This window comes from Chaetodon trifascialis, chromosome 5 (assembly GCF_039877785.1).
Source record: "Chaetodon trifascialis isolate fChaTrf1 chromosome 5, fChaTrf1.hap1, whole genome shotgun sequence".
NCBI classification, from domain to species: Eukaryota; Metazoa; Chordata; class Actinopteri; order Chaetodontiformes; family Chaetodontidae; genus Chaetodon; species Chaetodon trifascialis.
The window spans coordinates 25,177,543-25,202,607 of record NC_092060.1 but is presented as its reverse complement, the minus strand read 5'-3'; the positions used below and the strand labels follow the sequence as shown (position 1 = coordinate 25,202,607).

The window sequence follows — 25,065 nt, the reverse complement described above, 5'->3', positions numbered from 1 at the left end:
CTGGCTTAAAGTATAATTTAAGGACATGTTTTTAGTACTAAACACAAATCAATGATGAAAACAGAGAGTGCACATCTGTTTGGCAGTGCCAGTATGTACGGAAAGTGAGCAGCTTTACATAATCAAGTTCAGCTTTTAAGAGCCAACGGACAGACAGGTGCAAACAACAAACCCTTCAGCAAACACTGAAGATGACCGAGACAGCGACTGTTTTCAGTTTGAGTACATGAAAGTAATATTTGTTCTTTACCATTTTATTATTTGAAAAGAGTCCTGTGTCTTATTCTTCTACCAGATCAAAACAAAGTCCAGAAGGTGATCACGGTTCAAGGCAAATAACACAGCACCATGGGGCAAACAGAGGCGGGCCGGATGGAGACCGTATCCTCATGATTGATTGGATGAGGTGGATCTTTAAAAATCTGGATTGTGTTGAAGATCACTTTAGTAAATATTAGTCCAGGAAGAAGAATACATCGTTGCTGCACCTGATTTGGACAAGTCATGAGTGGATGTCCGTACTTTGAGAAGAGGCATTTGTACGTTCACATTGTTCTTGTGCCTGAAACAGAGCACTCAAGGATTCCCCCTCCCCCCATTTTTATTTCTTTTTCTTTTTAAATTAATAAAATGCAGCGCTGTAACAATTGATTACCGATCCTGACAACGGGAAAACACCAAGTAACCAAAGGCCTTCTCTCTTCAAACTGCAGGTTATTCAAAAGCAAGCCTCACACAACAGAAGAAGAGGAGGATGCCTCTCAGGCAGGGGTCAACAAGGCCAGTAAAGGAGGAATCATCTATGGAGACTACCTGCAGGTACAAAACACCAACTGTAGCACACATCAGCCTCTGTGCCTGGCTTTCTTAAAGAAAGTACTGGAACCTGGATTTGTTTCCACATTTGAGTGAAGTGCTTCAATTCCCTCCGACCCTCAGCTCGACAAAGTAATCTCAGCCCAGGTGTTGCAGAGCGAAGTCAAGGGTAATAAGATCCACGATGAGCACCTCTTCATTGTCACTCATCAAGGTAAAACTCCTGTGTTCGCAGTATTTAAGAGCACTTCTACTTTTTTTTTTTTTTTTAGTTTGTCTTTCTGCTTTGAGTAATTGAACGTGTTTGCAGGGAAAAGTTATTTTTCTTTTCAGTAAGAGTCATTTTCGCTGTGTGATATTTCACCACGTGCTTGAACTGTTTGTCTTTCAGCTTATGAGCTGTGGTTCAAACAGATTTTGTTTGAACTCGACTCCGTGCGAGAAATCTTCATCAGTGGACACGTAAGTCACATTTCATTTCTAAAAAAGCACATTCAGCAGGAATTATTTGTCTTATTTTGTCAATCTGGATTTGAACTTGAGTCGGGGAAAAGTGAGACATGCTGTGAATCACCCTGCTGATGTTCTGAATCCAAATTTGAAGTTTTTCCTGGCGCACATTAGGTTGATGAAATAATGATGCAAACAACCTAAAACTCCAATTATTTCAGTAATTAGACTGTGCTCACAGCCTTTGCTATGATAAGTAATTATTTCCTTAAATATTTCACCATTCCTCCAGGTCCGAGACGAACGCAATATGCTCAAAGTGAACACTCGGATCCACAGGATCGTCATGATCTTCAGACTGCTGGTCGACCAGTTCGCGGTTCTGGAAACAATGACAGCCTTGGACTTTTTTGACTTCAGGTAAGCTCATAAATAACTTCTGGCCCTCTCTCCTTCAGCTCTGAAAATTTTATAAGATGCAGTGCACTCTGCCTGTGTTGTGTGCATGTATGCTTACTTGTGTTTGTGTGTGTGTGTGTGTGTGTGTGTGTGTGTGTGTGTGTGTGTGTGTGTGTGTGTGTGTGTGTGTGTGTGTGTGTGTGTGTGTGTGTGTGCGTGTGTGCGTGTGTGCGTGTCTGTAGGGATTACCTGTCTCCAGCCTCTGGATTCCAAAGCCTTCAGTTTCGGATCCTGGAGAACAAAATCGGGGTCCTGGACAACCTGAGGGTTCCATACAACAGACGTCATTACAGGGACAATTTCAAGGGTCATGACAGTGAGCTGCTGCTTGCCACTGAACAGGAGCCAACACTCTTAAAACTGGTCGAGGTATGTTTTACCACCATCAAACACCAGTCATTCATTTTTTTATTTCATCAAGAAGGCATAATTTTATGCTACTGTTTATCTTCTATTGCATTTTTCCAACCCTGTTTGCTGTATCTGTTGATACTGTCGGATGAGCCCATCTGTGAGTGAACAGGGTATGAATGTGATAAAACCTTGGGCTGTTCTTCTCAGGAATGGCTGGAGAGAACTCCTGGCTTGGAGGCAGATGGATTCAATTTCTGGGAAAGGCTGGAAATCAATATATTTGATGGGCTGAATCAGGAGAAGGAGAAAATCGAGGTAAGAGATGACTCCAGCTTTCAGAGCAAACTTTCCTTGCTCCCCCTGGAGCGCACGGATGATTGACAGACTGTATTTTTATTTACGCTTTTTTTTCCCTTCTTTTTTAAGGGAATGCCAGAATCTGAGGAGAAGAAGGAAATGATGGATGAGCTGGTCAAACAGAGAGAGCTGTTCACGTCTCTGTTTGACGAAAAGCGTCATGACCATCTCCTCAGCAAAGGTGAGCGTTTCTACAAAAAAAAAAAAATCCTACTGATTAATCAAATGTGATCCACGTGTCTCGCTTGTGATCGAGATTTGACTCAAGTCTAAATCACAACTCGTAAAACTACATAAATAAGATCAGTTTTACTTCTAAAATTTTAATATTATTTTCAATTTTGCTGACAAGGTGAGAGGCGGCTCTCGTACAAAGCTCTCCAAGGTGCCCTGATGATCTACTTCTACAGGTATGTGGTTTTTACCGCACTGCTTCATCTGTCATCGTCCGGCACTGTGCATCTGTGTTACGTTTATTTGGGACTCATAGGCAGTGGTCACAGAGCCCAGCTGGGGTTTTAACATCTTGCCCAAGAGCGGCTCAGTGTTTGCTCCTCAGGCAGGGTTACTCATTTATCCTCCCCACCTAAAAGTTTCATGTCCAAGCCCTTCTCTGAAACCCCCGTCAGCCATCCAGGTCATGTGATACCTGTAGCACACCAGCGGTTGGACTCACTGTGCAGTCTCGAGAGTCTTATTTTAGGGTCTTTTTACAAGAAGGTGTGGTCCACTGGCCTGTGTGTTCAGGACACATCACACAAGACTCATTAAAGCGAAGGGTCAACAGTCATGTGACAGTCACTGGATGGTGATAATGTGAAACAGATGGGCAAAACACAAATTGCATTGTGGGGAGTGAGCAGATGATAGTTGGTCTTGAACGACACTCAGGCTCATTTTCATACACCTGTACGAGGTATCCTCAGATACTCAAACCTTCCTCTATCCTTTCAGGGAAGAGCCCAGGTTCCAGGTTCCTTTCCAGTTGTTAACGTCCCTCATGGATATTGACACCCTCATGACAAAATGGAGATGTAAGTACTGTACAATCCCTTTCGGTTGCTGCGTGTGTTCACCAGTGAACAGAGAAAATATGAAAGGGGGAAAAAAAATCGAGTAAGAAACCAATGCTTTAATATTTTGCCTAAGGGCAGAGCCGGACTAGCTGGAGTTTACAGAGCTTAAGTTAGTTCAGGACCTCAGAGGCTGGAAAATATTCTGACATCGTCCTCGTCTGCTGATCAGTCCAACAACTTATTCCCATGAAATACATTTTTTACTCACTTATGTCTCACTCATGTCTTAACTATTTATATCTCCGATAAAACATGCAGAGCCGTAACACTGCTCGAAGTGTATCACAGCGGATATTTCTGTCTTTTGTTTAGACAATCACGTATGCATGGTGCATCGTATGATTGGCAGCAAAGCCGGCACAGGGGGCTCGTCCGGCTACCACTACCTGAGATCCACTGTCAGGTATTGTATGCTGGAAACTTTAACCTACTGATTAAACACTTTAAACTCCAAGTATCTTAAACACTTCAGAGTATATTTAGATAAGGACAGGACACTGCTACTCTGTGCTTATCTAAATTAACCTGTCATATGGTCACCTCGTCCTGATGTGCACAAACTGTACCTCATTTCAAAGGTGTCCATTAAGTTTCAGCAGCGGACGAAGTTTTGTCCTTCAGAAAGTGCAATTTGCAACAGATGCCCAATTATACTGTCAGGGTGCATGAGCTCCATATTTAATACGTGATTCTCTTTCCCTTTAGTGACCGCTACAAAGTGTTTGTGGATCTGTTCAACCTGGCAACGTTCCTGGTGCCTCGCCACTGGGTGCCCAAGCTGAATCCCAACGTTCATACGTTCCTCTACATGGCCGAATGCTGCGACAGCTCCTACTGCAGCAGCGAAGACTCAGACTAGCTGGCGTCTCAGGAGTCTGCCCTGGCTTCCTTTCAATTTGCAGTTCTGGTGACAGGTGCTCGGGAGAATAAGCTAATATGCCAAGAAACACATATTTGTTAAGAAGACGCACAATGTTTCTCAGATGTGCATGACATCAGGCTGATGTGCAAGAGAAAGCCCATACATTGAGTTTTTCATGAAGTGAGGGCAGTCTTTAATGTTCAAAACACTCAAATACTGCATAAGATGATGAAGGAAAGCACAATAAGACAGCATTTTTTGGAGCATCTTGCAAAAAAGATGTTGGAGTGAAGCATGGCACAAAACATATGATATTAAATATAAATAATACATGAAGTCAGAAACAGATATCTGATACCATGATGGTATTATTAGTGAGGCCTTTTAGGATATTTTCTTTTCTGTGAAGTTTTGTGACTGTTAACACAGAAACACAACAAAATGTGTTTATTTTAATGTTAATGTCAAGCAAGGTGAAAGTGTCTTTTTCATCTCTCCCAATTATGTTACAGAACAGAACAGCAAATTACGAGCTCATTAGTCACATCAGGCTGCAGCTCTGAGGTTCGCACCACACAAACCTGTGATGCGGTGTCTGACCCTGAATACATCAAATGGCCAAATTAGTCCATTTCAGCCTAATCTCTAATCCTGACCGGTCACAAAGTAAAGCAGATGGCTCCTTGATAAGATTTGCTTAGATGTTTTCCAATAAAATTATGTAAATGCTCTGCGACTGACCTGAAAGCAAATGGATCGGTGAGAGCAGCGATCAAACTGGTGGCCATGATGGGTTCTTACAAATGCATTATCTTTCATGCCAGTGTGGGGAAGGTGTCAGAGAGGGAGCCATTTCAGATTATTGGGACGTGACTTAGATGCTGCAGGGAGTACATAAAATGACAATAAACCTCTGTATCAACAATCAGTCGACAGCTAAAACAGGACAATATGCACAGCATGTATGTAAAATGTGAGCTGTGAAATGTGTACATAATGTTTATAATGCAGTTGTGTAATAATGTGTTTTGTATAGTAAGCTGTAAAATTAATTTTGTTATGTATTTATGCAGTGATTGATGTGATCTCTGTATAGATATATATAGATGAATGAGCCATATCACCTGTAATATGTATCTATCATATGTATTTAATAAGACACATTGTTGTACAGTGCATCTGTTATTATTACAGAATTGCAGTTTTGTGTGTGTTGATTTGTCAGGTATGAGCCAACATTCATCAGCGTTTACTGTAAAGTGATTTATTTCCTTTGAGTGATGTTACATGGTGGCATTTCAATAATAAAAAAAAAAAAGTAAAGTGACACTTGAATGCAAACCGATCTAAATTTTGGCAGCAGCCACACACGCACACACATACAATCTAAGAGTCAATAAAACACAGGAACTTGTCAAAGAAAAACTGCTGCCACAGAATCCGCAATACCTGGGAAGAGGAAAAAAGGATGATGTATTAATCCCTGAGGACGGTGGGCACGGCAACATACAGACGCCGAACTGAGCGGAGACAAAGACAGAAGTCACAAGAGGCAAAACTCCTACTTACCACAAACATTGCCACCAATTTTTAGATAAACGTAACCTTCATTCCCCCACGTGGATCCCCAGGAGTTCTGCACGATCCAGTATGGAACATCCCCTAAAAGAGACAGCATGCATTTCATGATATAATTACTTTCAGGGTAAAAGGGGTAAGGGTGTGTGTGCTATGCAGCTGTAACCACCTTTGACCATTACATAATGTAAAACCCACAAAATACAAGACTGTGTGAAATAATCAATGCTGTGCAAATTAAATATAAAATACTGATGCGTGAGAATTATGTCAATATGTAAACAGTGAGGCAGCTGTGACAACAGTCTGACAGCATGCCATTAAAATAACATCTTATTTCTTTAAATTCAACCTTTCACAAACTTTAAAAGGTTTCTTAAAACTACAGAAACATTTCACCCGTGGAGTGATGACACATTTCCAATGCAGCTCTGCTTCTTTCTAAACATGAGTGCTGACGTCTTCTAATAAAGCTGAGCAAGGCACGTCAGTGGAACTACGAGGAAACGACAGAATGAAGACACCTTCATTCTCACTGCAAACATGCAACAAATATTTTACTTAATAATAATTTGGGGGCTCAATAATTAGATTAATTGCTTGTTACATTTTTTTTCCTCCATCTCCTTTTGGCACTTAATTAGAGGGGATGAGACACTCTACTCTGCTGCAGCAATAATTTGTGCTTGACTTTTCCTGGAATATTTTTACTTAAAACTCTTTGCCTAGTGCAGCTTTAAATTACTTTCACAGGCCCGAGGTTTGCGAAACCGTCTTGACCTAAAAAGGGAAGTGGCAGAGCATGTAAAATATTAAATTCCTGCTTTCTTTCTTGAATTATGATTCATTCTCGTGCCAGTGCTGTGACAGCATGTACCAGCGGCGTTGTATCCAACAACCAGGACAGCATGGTTAGAGTGTTGGCTGGAGCAGTGGTGCTGGATGATTCCACCCAGGTAATCCTGCCAGCTGACAGCATCCACGATGGCAACCAAAGGGCCGTGCTTCACCAGCTGACCCATCATGGCCTCCTCTTGACCGCTGAAAGGAATAACAGAAACATGCACTCTTGGTCTTGTGATTACCGTGCTTTGAATATAAAGATATGAAATGTATTAAGATACAAAATACATGGAGGTTTATTAAGTTCGACATTTCATTGGGCCTATTTTCGCACATTTTCCTCACCACTCTCCTCTTCATCACATTCATCCAATCCATCAATCCATCAATGTCTAACCTATTATTGCACTTTTGCTCATTCAGAAAATTTGTACTTTTCTTTCTGTCTGCTGCACATATGCAGGCGCCCTCTGCAACCTCGTGTTGTCCTTTCAACCAGATGATTCCACACTGGGGATGGCTGTGACGCCCTCGTCTGCCAGGCCCATGACATATGGGCCATGGAGTCTAGGTCTGCGCCAAAGCTATATTGAATAAAGCCCTTTTACACTCCATCCGTGCTGAGGTGAGGTCTTGTCTTGTTTGAACTTTATGATGCTGCTTCTCTTTTGCTGTGCATCAGTAAAGATCTGGCTTATGAACCCCTTAGTCTGAAGGTTAAGACAACCCCGTGACCCCCGAGCCTCCACCCTGCAGACATGCCCAATTCCAGCAGCCTGATGCACTCGCTGATCCAGCACTCTGACCTTTCTGACTATGGGGGCAGGTTAACGGGCGGGTTTTCATACAGGAACAGTGGATTGTTGAGATAAGGAGGTCTTTTAGTCCGAACATGACATTGACATTTACTGGGTTTGAAAATTATTGCAGCTTTACTGCTTAAAACACATATGACATATCATTATTTTGCAAAATTTGAGCTACATCAAATACAAGCATGCAAGGAGAGGAACAATACAAGAGAGACAAAAGACAAAGAATTTTTAAATGAGGTCAGTAAATGCAACAGTCTTGAAAACTCTTAACTCTACTCCATCAAAATGAAAACTTCATAAACTCTGACAAAGGACCCTGATCTTGGCTATGATAGCAATACAGCAATAACAAGCATTACATATGCATGAGTGTGAGTCAGGACCCTGTTCAATATTAAATAAAGGAGATCCGATTCACTTTAACTCAAGGTAGCTGTGGGCCAGTCATTCTCTGTGCTACTGAGCAATCCATGTCTTTGTTTACACAGTAAACATTATGGTCTGTCAGGGCGGTCTGGCCTGGCCAACCCAGCTCCCCTCCCCTCTGTCCTTGGCACTTTGTGAAAACCAAATTAAAATTATGTTTTCTATGTATAAACACAATAAATATAATGTTGTTAATTTTCAGCCTTTACTGCTCATAGACCTGCAAAATGTGTCTTTTACCTGAAGTCATTTACAGTATAGTTCTTCAAAGCAACACCGCCATGTGACTGAGAGAAGAAATGGCACATTCCTCTCTTGGCCTTGTAGGGATACTCTGACTGAGGCACCAGTTTCACTCTGGTCTAGAAAGAAAACACTTCATCTCAGCGAGTGTGTTACCTGAATACAAAATATAAATTCATCTTGTTTGTGTAACATCTTGGCACAGGCAGTTTTATAATTTACATTTGACTACAGAAAATCATCTTTAGCTCGTCGCCACTGCGTGTCTATTTAATTAAAATACACAATGATATTACCTTATTTTTAAGTGGCTAAACTTTTAAAAAGCATGCAAGTATCTTCCCACAGGGCTGCTCTCATTTTAGGAGCACAGAAATATTAACTCCATCTCTTGTGCTTGTGAAGTATCTCTCGGGAGTTGAGGTTTATTCTGTCTTCATTTTGGAAGCATCTGTTAAAGACCTGAAATTATATAAAAATATGAACATACTTGTTTTAACCAATATAGAGCCTGGGCTGGGGAGCCTCCACCGCAGCCTTCATTTCGAGAGGAGCAGTCCAGAACCTGCTGCACACTGAGTTGTACCAGCTGGGAGCCGCCAATCGCATGGACGGACTGTATGGCACCGACCACGCTGAAAGCCCAGCAGCTCCCACACTGCAGGGGTGAAATCACAGTAATCAGGAAAAACAAAACTACAAAGGAAAGTAAAAAAAAAAAATCCTGAGTACAGCTATGCAGTATTTTATGATCCAAGAAGGAGAAATTGTTGTGCTTATCTCACTTAAGGTCATTTCAGCAGGAGAAAGACTTGGTTTTATGTGCTCTGCTGTTCCTGCCGCCTAAATCACTGCTGTAATTCATTAAAAAAAAAAAAAAAAAAAAAAAAAAAAAAAAAAAGACCTACTCTGACTAAACCAAATGACAACAGTTTGGCATTTCATGGAGTTTGGAATCAAACACAGGATTTTCTGGCTCAGGAATCTGCAGCGAGCACGGATGTTGTAACCGCTCAGGAGGTGAGATGATCTGTCCACTCTGACTGAACTGTGACTAATTGTTTTCTGCTGCCATCTACTGACAGAAACACCTCAGGTAGACAGGGGGACTTAAGGAAATATCCCTCTTTCAATTCCAGTCTTCCAAGAGATAACAAAATGATAAATAAATCAACAGCGATTTACAGTGAGGCTGAGGATCAAGAGCAAACAACAAAATGATTCTAAGCACATAAAGCGGTTTCTTGGGGAAAATGTTCATCTCTGCTTCAGTTAATGCTTTAAGATTTAAGTCTGCGACTGTTTTGACACTTACATCTAAGTATATACTTATGATATCAGACATAGATTACACTGCTCTCCTGAAATAAATCATTTTGGAGCAACAACAAAATATTTAATTATGTAAGAGAGCGCATTTTTCCCTCGATAACACTTGCACAGGGAATCTCATTCTGAAAACAGCATCATATACGTAGTTCACTTTCTCATCATAAATTCCCATAAATGTGATGAAAACCTGAGCGCTCCGTGGAAAAATCCAATATTTTGTTGCTCAATATGGTTCCATGGCTTCAAATCAATACTGAAACCAAAATCAGTCATTATTGCTTGGGCTGGAGATAAGTATTTGCCTAGCACACAACGGATTAGGACCATCTGCTCTCTACTTTAAACCAATGAAATGCACTTGTGTCATAAAAGTGGAATCAAGATAAGGGAAAACTGGATCAAGAAGAGTTTATGAGATGTGAGTGGCTTGAGATTATGTCTTTGTGTATGGTGCTGTGTTTTATTTTCAGTCTATCTGTGGGTTGTGGAAACTCGGCCCTGGCAGGTCCACAGACGGCCAAAGAAAAAGAAATCTGGGCAGAAAAACCACAGCAGAGCAGAGTGGTAGGCGAGCGTGGTCATGTACAGACTCTCCCTGGAGTGGCAAGTAAATATATGTTAGCGCGTTGGTTTTAACCTGTCTGGGCTGTCTCTCTCCCTCAGGACAACATTTGTACAGTGAAAATATCACCCCCGGCAGCAAACTGAGTGACCAAAGAGATAAAGGACGAACGGAGCAGAAAGTGAACCTTCAGTGAGGACAAGCGACAGCTCCACCTCACTAACCTGCTCCCTGTCTGTGGTCCCCAGGTTCAATGTGCTCTCTTAGCAAAAGTCACACATAACGGATTAGTCCATCATTTCAACCTGCTTTTCCTTGACCCATATCAAAGTCCTCTCCGTTCAAAAATGGGGTTTGCTATCTTTTATGTCACTCGGATGTGTGACCCTCGTTGTGCAGAATGATGCATGTGCTGAGTTTGACTCTAAAGGGCTGTTTTCAAATTCTTCTGCTGCAAGGGGGAAACTCACTGTTTGACAAGTGCTCGTCCAATCATGAGTCCAATGAAGTCAATATTTATGCAATATTTGCATATTCATATATTCTGGATTTCTCAATGGGGAGAAGGATTAGATGTGATTTTATTAATATAATAACAGTTTTTAACCAGTTGATCTAACTTGTTTTGTGGAAACACCATTTCAGGGACAAATGATCATTATGAGTCAAAGCACAGTGTTTGTATACCTGTAGGTCAAAATATAAATATTCCTCCCTGGTCTTGTAAGAACCAAAAACCATGTCAAGGACCAACATCACCATTTTCACTGTATACTTTTTGAGGATTTGTGTGTATTATTGGAAGACTTATACATATTTGCTTTGTCTATTACCCATCTGTTTAATATGAAAACATCTGATGGCTGTATTTGAGATAAAACGATTGGTTAAAAATTGGAAATTGTTTGAACCTCACCCAACTGTGTGTCTGTACCTACAGTTTGTTCCTACCTATACAGTATATCTATCATGAATCTGTGTAAAGCTCACTGCTTCTTGGTTCTGGACCGGTGCCACCACTGATTTGTCTCTCCAGTCAAATTTGGCTGGGAGCCCCTCTGTCGTCAGTCCAGGGAAGAGAGGAGCTCTGTCAGCGCTAGCTCGCAGGTACAGATCTGTGAATAATAGATAGAGTTCACAGTCAGTCCAGGATACAAAGATTCATGTAAACAGTGACTGTGCAGATTCAGCCTCGTCATTCAGGGGATAAAACAGGACAGGACTGGACAGATACAAAATAAGTGAATATATCTGGACTGATGAAGCACCAGAAGCTGTGAAAAAGCTGTAACTGTCCAGAAAGGCTCCATGTGCCTAACCAATTCTGCAAACCAAGAAAAAAGTGACAAAACTTCAGCATACCTCTGAATTCCTTCTGTGAGAGGTCAGAGAACTGGTTGATGCCATATTTGGCAGACTGTGGTGCTGCGGGGAATGAATTCAGGTGTGCGTGCCGCTTTGCAGCATTCTGCAATAAAACAAATGACAAATTAGGTGTGAATTTAGCCAAAGAGGCAGCAAAACGCAGGCAACTCAAAGACTCAAAATTAGTTGTTTAAGAGAGTTTTCTTAATAAAATACTGAGAAGATAATGAACAAAAAAACATAAAAAACATGATTACTAACCTCTAGGAAGACACATTCACAAGTGTTGTAATAGTGCTTTACTTAATATTTCCGTGGTATGCTAATTACAACTTTCAAGAAGAAATACTGTACTTTTACTCGACTCCATCGCAGGTTCAAATTTTATAAACAAAAGTGTTGAAGATTAATCAACCAAACAGTTAAAATCTACTTCAAATTAGCTCCACCCTAACCAGCTGCAGCACTGATATGCTTCAATAATAATTATCCAGTTACATAATACATACAACCAGTTGCCAGTTTATTAGGTATGCCAAGCTCAAACTAATGCAGTCTAATACAACAAACCCACGATAAAATCCGACCTTTGTGACGGTTAGAAAGTTCAGTGTTGTATTTGAACCAGTTTTAGGCAATATTTAATCCAACCCATTTATATCAATGAGGGCAGAGTAAATAACAAACACCTCTCGTTATGATACAAGTCAACAGCGCCACCAGCAACCTCCAAAATTACCATAAACTCTCTGAAATAGTTTCAACAAAAGCTGAACATTTTAGCTTTCATGACGGCAGGACGTATTTCATGACTGTCGCATCGGGATGCTCTGATAGAAACAGCTGTACCTAATAAACTGGCAACTGAGTGTGTAGTAGTGACACAAGTGACAAGGGTGAGATTAATCACAAATGTTAAAACCTGCTGTGACAGTAGCACAAACACAGCGGAGGAGTCAAACCAGTGAACTGACTAAACAATGCAGGAAGATTTACTTACAGTTAGCTAACGTTAGCTTACAGTAGTCACACAAGCTACGTGTGATTTTCAGGTGTACGGACGTGACATTTCTCACTTCAGGTACATTTGTTTATTGCACTTATGTAGGTCGAAGTGTACTTTGAATGCAAGTATTTTTACTTCTCAGAGCTTCTTGAAGCGGTTTTACGGATCTAATTAGATATGAATCTACGTTTAATAGATAATTTGTAAACACATTTGTCAGGTCAGTGGGCGGTGTCCGTTGGGGCGTTACGCAGCCGTTAACGTTTGATGAAGAGGGCAAAAAAAAAGTGATGCATGTCAACAGGTTACAGACATGTCTACTCCCTCTCTCTTACCTGAAAATGGAGCTGGCGCCGGTGAAATTCCCCGCTGTTGACTTCATACGAGCGGTGAAACTTCTCCCTGAACGAGTCGAAATCAACCGCGGAGCCGTTCAACTTTGCCTGCGTGTCATCCCGGGTCACATTAAGACAACACCGAGGAGAGATGACCGAGAAGACGGTCGCTATGACAACTACATACGACAAGTCGACCCTCATTTGACGGAGACACGTCGGAGACACATTCATTAGAAAAGGAAGTAAACGAAAAAGTGATGTTTGCGGAAAAGGTGAGAAACTGCGCATGCGCAGTGATCGAGGCGCTTCCTTGGAAACAGAAGGACGCTCCAAGGACCCTTTAACTGTTATTAAAAAGAAATAACTGAATTAAAATACTCAAAACTAAAGTAATAACTGAAAAGATGTTGATTTTTCAATGACGTTTGTACAACAGGAACAAAAAATATGTTAAAAACCTTTTTTATGACTGTCTAGAGGCATATATTTTGTTTTATTTTGAGTTTTTTTTATAAACATTACGGTAATTTCATAAATATAAAATCCAGATTTTATTTATTTTTTCTTTACTTTTAATTAATTATTTATCTGGAATTAAATATTCATCGTTCAAAATTAATGTAAATATTGATTTAAAAAATATTTTTTCATACAATTTATCCACAATTAAATACCACTCATATCCAATATGTGCCAAACATTTTAAAAATACTTTTAATCTCATTTATCCAGAATTAAATGCTGTCATCATTTAAAGATTAATTCAAATATCGAAAAATATATATTTAATATCATTTATCCAGAATTAAATACTGTCATGATTTAAAAATAAATTCATATATTATCTCATTTATCCAGACTTCAATACGATCATTAATACAAAAAAGCACTTGACGTCACGTGTGCAACTGGAACAGGTAGCACTGTATGTACAATTTAATTTGGATAAAACTGGTATAACTTGTGAACACACACACATGCACACGCACATTGTACACTACCATTGCAGTAGTTGCTCTCAGGCACAGTAGCAGCTGCAGAGCATTTTTTTCTCAGCCTGTACTTTGTCAGGACCAGCCAACCAGCCAGTACACTGGGAGAAAAAGTAGGCTACTCTTGTGCTTTTTGGAGTGGCATCTGATCCTGCCTTCATCATAACCAAAGCCCCTGTGTAACGTGTCGGAGGAAATGTCAGACCCAACAGGGGAATTCGCCAACAAGCCCTTCGCGGCCCAGTTGTCCAATGTTTACTTCAGCATCTTAGCACTGTTCTGCTTTAAGCTCTTTGTTAAGATTTCTCTCAACTTGCTGGCTTACTTCTACATTGTCCGGGGGAACCGTAAAGAAGCTGCCAGGATATCAGCAGAGTTCTATGACTATGGCCAACAACACAGTGAGTACTCGAACAAAAACATAAGCCTGAAAGAGCTGTGTTTTCTCCAGGTGGCTTCTTTGTTCCATACACTGCATCATTTCAGGCATGTATTTGTGTGTTAAAGGCAAATTTTTATTTAAAATGCAACCGCAACACAACTGTGTTTACACCATACACCAACAACATCTTTGACCTCAGGCACGTCAGGTCATAGGTACAAAATATGAATGTTGTTTGTGTTAAAATCAAGTTGCAGTACTCCCTGCTCACACACAGGCAAGCACGCACTCACAATTTCCGTGTTTACAAATGAGCTATAAATACTGCATTGCCAATCCAACGAGTATCAGAGCCATTAGCTGTATTCACATTAATACATACTGTAGATGTAAATGATCTACTTTTCTTTCATTGGCTTAATAGCCACTTATAAATCCTGAACTGTACATTCAATATTAAATGAAGACACTGTAGGCTGGCAGCTCTTTCTCTCTAATGTATTAATAGAACACAGTCATGATATCCTCCCCCCACCTCCCTCCCTCGCCCCCATCCTGCCCTAGTTTCCATTCCCAGCTATGCAGTGCACCCTTTCACACTCAGACAGCAACCAAAACAACACTCCACATTCTCAGGGACAGGCGGTCCGAAGGCACATTCTGGGGAAACAGAGACACGGCGACAACATAATCTGTATCTATCATTCAAGGGGATGTTTAATTTAAAGGGGATCCACTCCACGGAATACTAACTAGCCAAGCTTAGGGTATTCGACGCAGTCCTGTAGATATGGTCTTCCTTGTTTTAAGAAATCTGCTTGATGTGTGTAACTGGGGCTTTTACATATGTATTTCAAATTACATCAGTCAAGGAAAACAGGCTGCATGAATAAGAGTGCATTAAGTTCATCGATTATTATCTATAAATTCTGATTAAAATGGACGAAGATGAGAATGGTGACGTGTGGAATTTAGCGGCTGTTATTCTGGACATCAACCCAGGTGTGCACTGCTTCGTGAACTGCGTCAAACGGCCGCAGCCAGTTTCTCGAGATGATATTAACTTGTGAATGGAGTGTGAATGTGCTGAGTTAATTCGATAAGGACTTTAAAAGCACCATCAGTCACATAATAATAAGCTGCCCCGTGCATTAACTCTTGGGAGACGAAGGGCAAAACATGACCCGAAAGGTCTTAATTTAATATGACTGAAAAACATATGGGGCTGCACGGTGGCGCAGCAGGTAGTGCGGGTGCCTCACAGCAAGAAGGTTCGATCCCCGGGTCAGGCGGGGCCTTTCTGTGTGAAGTTTGCATGTTCTTCCCGTGCATGCGTGGGTTCTCTCCGGGTACTCCAGCTTCCTCCCACAGACCAAAAACATGCTCATTAGGTTAATTGATGAATCTAAATTGTCCGTAGGTGTGAGTGTGAATGTTTGTCTGTCTTTGCATGTGGCCCTGCAATCGGCTGGCGACCGGTTCAGGGTGTACCCCGCCTCTCGCCCATTGTAGCTGGGATAGGCTCCAGCCCCCCGCAACCCCGAAAGGGATAGGCGGTATAGATAATGGATGGATGGATGAAAAACATATTTCAGAACTGATAAATTTCATTAAGCAGCCGTAACTGGATAACATACTATTATAAGAATTGATGAAAACACAAGGTTTGATAAGACAAAAATATTAGGGTATTTGGGTACATAAAATAATTACCATTTGTTTCCTCTTGCACATGACACAAACTACAAAAGTCTTAGTTAAATGACTATGATAAGTTAAAAAAAATGCATTTAATGTGCTCTTTACATACTTGTCATTATTACTATAGGGAAGGTGGAACATTTGTATGCGTCACATCCTTTAGAGGTTTTGAATCTTATCCTCTTGCACTGTTAGTAACTTAGGATTTGAGGCTTGTTCTGCTGTTGCAGTGACTGTAAATGGTTTTGGATAAAAGCTCCAGCCTAATGATAATGAATGTACTGTAAAAGCGCTGAATTCTTATTCTCGCTGCAGGATCCTGGGCGGACCGCTCACCACTCCATGATGCTGCGAGTCAGGGCCGCCTCCTGGCTCTGAGGACCCTCATTTTACAGGTGAAGAGAACACAATCCCCACAGAGAGTCATGCGCATCGCCTCATCTGTACACATGGGGCCTGTTGTAACTGTCCCCTGGGAAGTCCAATTGGTGTCAGTGCCTTTGTGGTTTCCTGGTTTGGATGTTATGAAAAAGAGATTTGGATGAAAGTCAGGAGTCAAGAGGATTATCTGGGATTACCTGTATTTATCTAATTTGTCCATCTGCACCTCCATTAGTTCTCAACACTACATTTTGGCATTCCTGCACAGCTTCAATATGCTTTTGAAAAAACCTCTCTTTGACTCAGAATAACACTGTATAACCACACGAAGTATGATTAGACTTATAACGAAAGATATTTAATAAGGCGATGACAGGCCTGCTGTTGCCCAGGTTGTAAGTTAAGTAAGACGGTTGGTAAAATGTCTGCAGCATAAAATGTAAACAGTCAATATGTGGCCCTTAATAACAAATCTCATGTTTTCAGTAAATCCAGGTCCAATCCATGACTGACCACCTTAGATAACACAGCACTAAAACGTGTTGTTGAAGCAAGTGAATAAATCTTCAGACTAAGAACTACATGCAGTGTCGGGGGTAGATCAATGCCAGAGACTAATAAATGGCTGAATCCCCCACACACTTGCGTTTCAGCTTTTTAGGTTGAGGAGTGGGCTACAATAGAGGAAACCATTTCAGCTACAAAGCCAACAATGCCTTGTTCTCAACTCTGACAAGCTCAAGACAACAGCGTGAAATAACTGCAGTATTTTCCACAGTGATTTATTAGCTCCTTACCAGACCCCTATTGATTCTGCATGTTAATTAGCAGTTTATTAATCTCTATTGTTAAAATGGGACTGTATCGTTTGTCATTTCCTAACAACCATAGCTGAGGAGGAAGGGTCTCTTATATAAAAGCAGATAAGCTTCTTTGATGTTCTTGAAATTCCTGGTGTTCACCCAGAGGTTGACAAAGGTCATGTATTGCGTAACGTTCCTTATAACATCTAAATGTCTGTGGTTGTTTCCAGGGTCACAGTGTGAATGTTCTGACCATAGACCACGTGACACCCCTTCATGAGGCCTGTGTCGGAGACCATGTCGCTTGTGCCAGAGCTCTCATTGATGCAGGAGCAAATGTAAGTCACGTATTGGCCTTTAATGTTGCTACGCTGCACAGGTCAAATGTCACTGCCACGGCTGGGAAAATCTGGGTTGGGGTAACAAATGAGCAATGCGCTGCTCTTCTTCTACAGTCACTGTAGAGCTATTAAATTGTTGTTCCCCTTCAACTGTTCCCCCAAAGGCCATTGCTATTAGTCCACTTGCATGGTTAAAAAAGGCCTAAAAATAACAATTAAAAAAGTGTGTTTACAGGTCAATGCTTCTACAATTGATGGAGTCACCCCTCTGTTCAACGCCTGCACGGTGGGCAGCGTGGCATGCACTGAAATTCTTCTGGAAAATGGAGCAAAACCCCAGAGCCTCGTATACCACCCCTCACCGATACATGAAGCTACGAGCAAAGGTAATTACGACAAAAAAAATATCTGATGAAAACTGATGTATCAGGTAGTTTTATGTTGATTTTTTAAAGCGTTGCACATCCAAACGGTGTTGTGTGGCACTTAGTTAAGTTCAGTTTCAAAGAAATGTATTTATGCAACTAATAAACACCATTTTTATCTACTGTACGTTTGCGGCAGATATTCAATATCTTGACTTGACAACATTACCACTTGGCATATGCTATTTCATAACAATACCAATATATAAGCAATTAAAATAACCAACATGTCATTCCAAACTCTGCTAATTACAGCTGAGACTAGTTATAAGCTTGTGTCCTTCGCTGTGCTATAAAACACCTTCCCGACAAACCTGCACTGTGAAAAACACTTTTAAAAATAAATCCCAACGTGACCCGAGCAGACAGCTTGGAGAATTATCTCACATTGTCACTTACTGATTACTGTCTTCATGCTCCATTACTTCCAGGTCATTACGGTTGTGTGGAGGCTCTGGTGACTTGGGGGGCAGATGTGGACATGGACATTCCTCACCTGGGCACTGCGCTCTATACAGCCTGCGTCTGCCAAGAGCTAGAGTGTGCCAGGAAACTCCTGAGGGAAGGTCAGCTCGCAGCACAGTGTGGATCTTTACATCTCCACACAGACAGGCACACGTCCTATACGAGCAGACGCACACACAGGCACACAAGCACATTTATCGAGCACAGACAGGGAAATTAATGCACATAGTGGGCTTTAAAAGCCCCCAATATAGATCCTGACACACAAAAACTCTCCATTAAAACAGGGAGTAATAAAATTATTTTGGGTGAGCAGCTCTTTCACGTTTGCGCATGTTCATTATTCCAGATGAAGTATCTAATTGCAGATGACATAACAGCGGAGCAGCAATAAAACAGCTTTATTCCTTGTCAATTATGTAAATCATTGACACCAAACACCGGCAGTAGGTGTCAAAACTGCTAAAAGTATCTGTCTAGAAGTCATATATGTAGGAATTAGAACACAGACGGAATTCAGTCAGTATTTTCAAAGCTGACTGTATGACCATATTGCTTTCTAGATTGAAAGTAACAAGGTCACATCCGTTCTCTCAGGGATCTTGAAAGTCGTTTCTGGGAAATGCAGGAAATTATTAGGCAGACAAGGGCAGCTGAGAGGAAGCAGGCACATAAAAAATGTCCTGTAAATAAGAAAACATCCTCACAAAGTAATTCCAGGATTATAATCAACAACACGTATTGATGATAGTATTGATGATATTTAACATTGGAAGGATGTGACACTGAAGTTTTCCCTGCTTACAGGTGCAAATGTACAGAAAGGCAAATCGTTGGAGTCGCCCTTACATGCAGCGGCAGAAAAAGACTGCACAGCCGTGGTGAAGCTTCTGCTGGAGTTTGGTGCAGACCTTAATGCCCGTAACACAGAGTTTCAGAGGCCAGTAGACGTGGCTCCACCCAGCAGTCTAACAGAGGGCTTCCTGCTGCTCTATGAAGGTACAAGAACATTAGATTTCACAAACAACCACAGACTTATGTTTACAGATATAAAAGCCGTCTTTTTATCTGAGCTTTTAGCATAAGTTATCTATGTGTTAGGAACAGTTTCTAAAATGTTTCACTGTCTAACTTTCATAGCTACACCACGGCTGCTGAGCCAGCTGTGTCGTCAGTGCATCAGGAACTGCGTCGGCCGTGACAGACTCCATCTTCTTTCCCATCTTCCGCTGCCCAACAGGCTCAGGAACTACCTGCAGTACCAATGACAGGCACACCAACCACACCGTCTGCCTGAATGGGACTTAGAGAAAGAGGGCCTCAACACAAAGCACATCAGCTCCAAGGACTCTTCCTACTTTTTATATTCACCAGTCAACGTAGGAAGAGCAATTAATTGAAAGTAGTTACAGAGTAGACACTGAGTAGCTGATGGTATCTTGTTGTGTTGAACTGGCTTGCATCCCATATGTGACTGTGGACCCAAACAAATGTAAAGCAGGGGGTTTCTTTAAAAGAGCTTGCGGGCCTAGCCTTCCCTGGATAAATTACAGTCTAGAAATATCTTGAAATATTCTTTGTAATTCAGATTTGCTGTATTTAGAGGATACCTTAAAGTTGCAATAAGTACCAGAGAGGGATGCACTTTGAATTCTTTCCTCAAGATTAAAATGTTATAAATGCACAAAATATGTGAATGAGTGTTCATAGTTTTGCATTTGATTTATAATGTAGTGCACACTACTAGATGATTAAACTGTTTTGAAACCTGGAGCAGTCCAAAACATGTTGTCTTTGTACATACCCAGGCTGGGCTGGTAATTAATGATGGCTGACTTGGAGGTGCAGTGGGAGAATTATTATTTTAAAAATGTAGAAAACAAAAATAGTTACAAGTTTAAGCTTGGATTACTGAGTACTGACAACTGGAGGAGGGTGACCTATATGGAAAATCCCAAATGGAAAACATGAGTGGGTGGAGCAGCAAGTGTGTGTTTCCATTGCTGACACAAAACCTAATACTGCAATTAAATGAAAGCTCCTAAGGCATATATACAATCATTTGAATAAAGAAACAGTCTGAAATAACATTTTGTAATACTGAGCTCAGTTTTAACATGAATTATTTCAGGATTACATGGTTATATTTCTGTATTGACAAAATGACGCATTTCATACGGTCTTATTTGTCTATTTAATGTTGTATATTTGTAAAATTAATTTCCTGGAATAACTCCATAAAACTCAGTATTAATGCTGCATCCTCCATTCATCCACGTGTCAGACAGACAGGTGTGTCGCGCCGTTACCATGGAAATGTAAACAAAGCGTCCCGTGCATCAAGTACGGGCAACTTACCTGGACACCTGTGGAGTTAATTAGCTGGTTTTAGCGTGTTTAAAGTGACTGACTTGTTATACAGGGAACATATCGGGCTCAGAGCACCATGTCTTTCGCTCAGACTCCCAGGAAGACTGGGCTGCCCAGAGAGGCTATGAAATGGCTGCAAATGCTCGACTTGTCGTTTTATCCGAAGAATGTGCGCAGGTAACATCAGTAAATAACTAACTATAAATAAATAAATATCTGTCAGCTAAACTAACTTACAGTTCACATTTCGGAGTTAGCACTGATCAGCAGGTCAATGTCCAGACTAAACCGGGATAAACAGCTGCAGGTAACAGTGTTAACTGTTGTATCAATGGGATCAAGCTAACGTGCTAATTAACTAGCTATACTAGCTAGTTACTGTAGCTGTTCATTAACCTTTATAACGCTACACTTATGTATCTCTGGATAACGCTAGCTACAGGCTATTCTTACGTGAAGCCGATAAATAAAGGTTTAGCTAGCTAGAAGTCGAAGTAAAATTTAGCCACATTAATCCATTTTTAACCTAGCTACACATCGAGCTAGCTGACTTGAAAAATCTCCAAATGAGTCCTGAGCGTCAATGCATTAAATCACTCACACCTCTCTATATTTTAAGAACTGTAATCTTAAAATATAGAGATCCACAATTGCTCCACAGTGGTCTTAGTTTGCCTTATAATGCAGGCTTTATTTCATCTGGCAAGTGAGATTAAAAACCTCTTACAACAGTGTCCTGTAGCACCATTAAACATTAAGGTAAAAACACAGCACAGACTTAAATGAGATGCTGTGTTTAAAGGCTGACTACAATAATCAGGATCCCACAAGAGAAACACCAGTATAAACTGCTGAGTGTGGCTTTCACTGATCCAGTGGAGTAAATATGCTCAGTCTGTTCTCCCTGCTGTTTATTTCCAGAGATTTCTCCAATGGTTACCTTGTGGCAGAGATATTTTCTCGTTATTACCCCCAACTCTTTACTTTGCATTCATACGACAAAGGATCATCGCTTTCTGCCAAACAGAGGAACTGGAGCCAGATAGAGAGGGTAAGAGGAGGAAAAAATCTAAAAATATAATGAGCAAGGAAGAAAACTGCTCTTTGTGCAATTGTGTGTGGTTTAAATGCATTTTCAAGGTACAATATGGCATTTAATACTGACTGGTTTGTCCTTCACGTGTGTATATACTGACCTACATGTACTTGGAGGATCTGAAACAGGAAGTTCATAATTAGAGGACTAAAAGTTTGTCCCAGTCTTTACAGAAGCAGAATCTGCACTTGATGAAAGACGTCGTGGATGGGACCATCCACTGCAAACCAGGAGCCGCTGAGCTGCTGGTGCGGGAAGTTTATACTGTTTTAACGAACAGGAGGTGAGGGTTGATGGGAGCAGGGCAGGAAGTCGGCTCATGGCTGCTTTCTTTCTGAAAACAGACAGACAGGAGATTTACAGTACAGAGCATCTTATCTGGGCGTTAGAAAGACTAGTTGTATTTTGTTATGTATAATTTTGACAGTTTAGTTTAATATTGGTACTGTGAATTGACAGTTGCTGAAATGTTCACCTAATGCTCAGGAAGGCAGATATAACTAGTGGGTAACTGAGTTTTTCAGTGCTGATATTCATAGAGACGGTTGGCCTATGGCTGACATCTAATGCCGGTATGTTGATCTTTGAAATCCGATAAAATACAATTTAATAGTAACAATTGCTAAACTGAAATGAACATTTATTCACCTCTAAGGTTATAGTCAGTAGATCTGCATTCTGTCTTCAGTGCACTTAGTTTAAATTAAGAAAAACATGTCAACAAAGTAAATCTCCAGAAGTAATCAAAAACTCAATATAAAAATAAAGTTCACTTAACGGCATTTATTAGCAGATAGCAGCATCTTCGTATTTCTGAGGGAGCAGAAATTTGTTAGCCTACATAATAAGAGCAAAAATAAACCATATGCACATGACAGTACCCAGCAGTAGCTCTTTGTTTTTGGTCCCAATGAATACTACACTATAGAACACTAGCTGTAACCACTCATAAAACTATGTCTATGTCTATATCTGGGTCACAAAGATATTTTAATAACAGTGTGAGAAATAAAAAAATAAAAAACTCACCAACACCTCACTAACTGGCTTCAAGTCCACCTGAACGCAGCTGAAAAGGATGCCTGTCAGTTGGCACATTTGCACAGTCTAAAAATCATAGAAATACAAAAATAGAGTCGTGGAGGGATTCTGATCTTTTTAAGTCATCCCCTCTCAGCATCAGAGATGTTCAAGGCCCAGCCTCAGACTTGACTGACCATGAGTACCAGGAGCTTCTGCCCACACTGCCTCTAAGGTCATCAAGAACAACCTGAGGGCAACAGAGATCATGGCTGAGCCCGACATCAGCACAAACCGGAGGAAGGCAGAGGTCATCCTCCGCAGGCACCTGAAGCACAAAGCTGCAGAGAGGATTCTGAACCCAGGTGAGTCACCCACAGGTGATTCTGAGCTTTCTGTGAGGGGAAATATAGGGGGCTATCAAAAGTTTTCTATTTGTTCCCCCTTCGGTCAGATGAGCTGACAGGATACTCAGTAGAAAAGATTAAGTTAAATATAAGAATTTCATGATTTGCAACTACAGCTCGTCAGTCATATTTCTCTAAATGTGACAGAATTTAGCCAATTCTGACAACGGCTTTGGTTTGGTGACAGGATGTTTTAAAGTGAAGCCTAATCTGGATCAGCTGGCTGCCAAAAATCTAGTGCCACCCAGCTGCAGTGATGAGAGCATCGACAGCCCTTCATCTGGAGACACTGCATCAAGTATGTGTCAAGTCTTACATTTCCTCTCAACGGGAATGAGCAGAGAATATTGATTGTGTTAATGTGCTCGAATGCATCACTTGGGTGTAGCAGATTGTAATGTTTTTGGCAAACTGCGACAGTTGCTTGAGACGCATTAATATCTAGGAAGAAAACAAAACAAAGCTCCCTTTAACAAACTGCAATTACTCAAAGCTCATTTTTACTTTATCTCAGAGGGGCAAAAGGTACATAAAATAATTACTATTTCCCTCCTCAGGGGCAGAACGCCATTTGAAGGCTGTCTTAAGGGTGTTATGACAAATGTCATTTGTCACTGTGTGTTGGATAATCTTGTGCTTTAAATTCATTGATTTAAATATAATTGCAGCTGCACTTAACTAATCTACTGTCCAATTTCTGCTTTTTCAGTTGGGTTGTGCTCGTCATCGAGTAGAGCTGCTGCTGCTGTTTCCTTTATGGAGATAAAGGTGCGCCAGCCTGTCAGACGCTCCCTGGCTAAATACTGAAGTAACTGGAGGAAGATCTGCGTTCTCTTACTGAACTGTGTGTGTGTGTGTGTGTGTGTGTGTGTGTGCGTGTGTGTGCGTGTGTGTGTGTGTGTGTGTATGTGTGTGTGTGTGTGTGTGTGTGTGTTTGTCACTTGATGTTTTTCCAAATTTTCAAAGCAGAGCCTAAGTTTTAAATATTATTCCACACAGTAATTTGCTGCAGTATAATAAGGCAGCTGATGTAACTGTTTGTTGAGGCTTATGTAATGCTACAGTGCCTCCACCATCATGCTTGGACTGTGCCTGTTTGTACCAGTAGGTGGCAGCATTGAGTCATGAATGGAGCTCTCCTCAATGGTTTGAGACTCAAAACCAGGTGTACCATTGACAAAAGATAGGAAATAAATCAGCATGTACTGCGAAAACAGTTGGACTTACTGTTCATGTGTTTGTGTTGTTCACTGTGCTAAGTACTCAAATGCTTCTCAGAGTTCCTTATCCCATCACTGAATATGCATCTTCCATCCCTTACTATCACTAAGCCAACAGACAGGCCTTTTTCTCAACCTCCATCCCAAGAAATTAGGACCAGCCACCTGAAAAACGCCAGTAAATCTATGCTGCAGCTCATTCAATTCACTGTTAGGCACCTTAGGTAATAATCCTGATTACTGATTCCTAAATTGGAACCAGTTTAGGACTCTGTAATCAGTCTGGTTTCTCATTTAATCATTGATGATCCACATTTTCTAGCCCTTGGTTGAATAAATTTCAGCACTTAATAAGGACTGGAGTGAGGAATAATCTACTGATGACTCACTAGTCCTGACTTTCAAAGGTGCTGATGACCAACGGCTAAAAATGTTTGCGGTTTTTCTGTGACTATGTCAGCAGAACTCTGTCCATGATAACATGAATTAAATGTGCCAAGACATCTTCATGTGCCATCCAGAGCAGCAGAAGACGCTAAACAATTGTGACTGGGGGCTGAAATAAATCCCATACCTTGAT

At 40.9% G+C, this 25,065-nt stretch overlaps 4 protein-coding genes across 4 annotated transcripts; 3 read left to right on the top strand and 1 right to left on the bottom strand.

The window, feature by feature from the left end:
• The first annotated feature begins 504 nt into the window (after positions 1–504).
• tdo2a (tryptophan 2,3-dioxygenase a) lies at positions 505–4,371 on the top strand. Its single transcript, XM_070963069.1, has 12 exons — positions 505–539; positions 714–819; positions 940–1,030; positions 1,208–1,278; positions 1,559–1,686; positions 1,908–2,094; positions 2,287–2,394; positions 2,506–2,617; positions 2,789–2,846; positions 3,391–3,470; positions 3,825–3,915; positions 4,218–4,371. The coding sequence occupies exons 1-12, from the start codon at positions 505–507 to the stop codon at positions 4,369–4,371; spliced, it is 1,221 nt and encodes a 406-aa protein (XP_070819170.1).
• A 169-nt stretch (positions 4,372–4,540) lies between these two features.
• ctso (cathepsin O) lies at positions 4,541–13,132 on the bottom strand. Its single transcript, XM_070962658.1, has 8 exons — positions 12,880–13,132; positions 11,536–11,641; positions 11,164–11,288; positions 8,770–8,937; positions 8,277–8,398; positions 6,830–6,993; positions 5,944–6,036; positions 4,541–5,823 (listed from the first exon to the last, which is right to left on the bottom strand). The coding sequence occupies exons 1-8, from the start codon at positions 13,111–13,113 to the stop codon at positions 5,789–5,791; spliced, it is 1,047 nt and encodes a 348-aa protein (XP_070818759.1). The 5' UTR covers positions 13,114–13,132; the 3' UTR covers positions 4,541–5,788.
• A 725-nt stretch (positions 13,133–13,857) lies between these two features.
• On the top strand, positions 13,858–20,144 carry asb5a (ankyrin repeat and SOCS box containing 5a). Its single transcript, XM_070962773.1, has 7 exons — positions 13,858–14,275; positions 16,273–16,352; positions 17,372–17,479; positions 17,718–17,868; positions 18,339–18,473; positions 19,180–19,371; positions 19,513–20,144. The coding sequence occupies exons 1-7, from the start codon at positions 14,071–14,073 to the stop codon at positions 19,638–19,640; spliced, it is 999 nt and encodes a 332-aa protein (XP_070818874.1). The 5' UTR covers positions 13,858–14,070; the 3' UTR covers positions 19,641–20,144.
• A 674-nt stretch (positions 20,145–20,818) lies between these two features.
• spata4 (spermatogenesis associated 4) lies at positions 20,819–24,072 on the top strand. Its single transcript, XM_070962221.1, is given in 7 exon segments — positions 20,819–20,919; positions 21,664–21,793; positions 22,003–22,121; positions 23,016–23,077; positions 23,080–23,223; positions 23,453–23,536; positions 23,978–24,072. Coding segments are annotated over 7 exon segments (735 nt in total).
• Positions 24,073–25,065: the final 993 nt, after the last annotated feature.

What these genes read in the sequence shown, in the direction of transcription:
- asb5a (XM_070962773.1), top strand. Translation starts at nt 14,071, where the DNA reads ATGTCAGACCCAACAGGGGAATTCGCCAACAAGCCCTTCGCGGCCCAG. An exon ending in TGACTATGGCCAACAACACA is followed by an intron (nt 14,276 to 16,272) that starts GTGAGTACTCGA and finishes TTCTCGCTGCAG; the next exon opens with GATCCTGGGCGGACCGCTCA. An exon ending in ACATGAAGCTACGAGCAAAG is followed by an intron (nt 17,869 to 18,338) that starts GTAATTACGACA and finishes CATTACTTCCAG; the next exon opens with GTCATTACGGTTGTGTGGAG.
- ctso (XM_070962658.1), bottom strand. Translation starts at nt 13,113, where the DNA reads ATGAATGTGTCTCCGACGTGTCTCCGTCAAATGAGGGTCGACTTGTCG. An exon ending in CTCACAGAAGGAATTCAGAG is followed by an intron (nt 11,289 to 11,535) that starts GTATGCTGAAGT and finishes TATTATTCACAG; the next exon opens with ATCTGTACCTGCGAGCTAGC. An exon ending in CTCTATATTGGTTAAAACAA is followed by an intron (nt 8,399 to 8,769) that starts GTATGTTCATAT and finishes TTTTCTTTCTAG; the next exon opens with ACCAGAGTGAAACTGGTGCC.
- tdo2a (XM_070963069.1), top strand. Translation starts at nt 505, where the DNA reads ATGAGTGGATGTCCGTACTTTGAGAAGAGGCATTT. An exon ending in TACTTTGAGAAGAGGCATTT is followed by an intron (nt 540 to 713) that starts GTACGTTCACAT and finishes TTCAAACTGCAG; the next exon opens with GTTATTCAAAAGCAAGCCTC. An exon ending in CTTCATTGTCACTCATCAAG is followed by an intron (nt 1,031 to 1,207) that starts GTAAAACTCCTG and finishes TTTGTCTTTCAG; the next exon opens with CTTATGAGCTGTGGTTCAAA.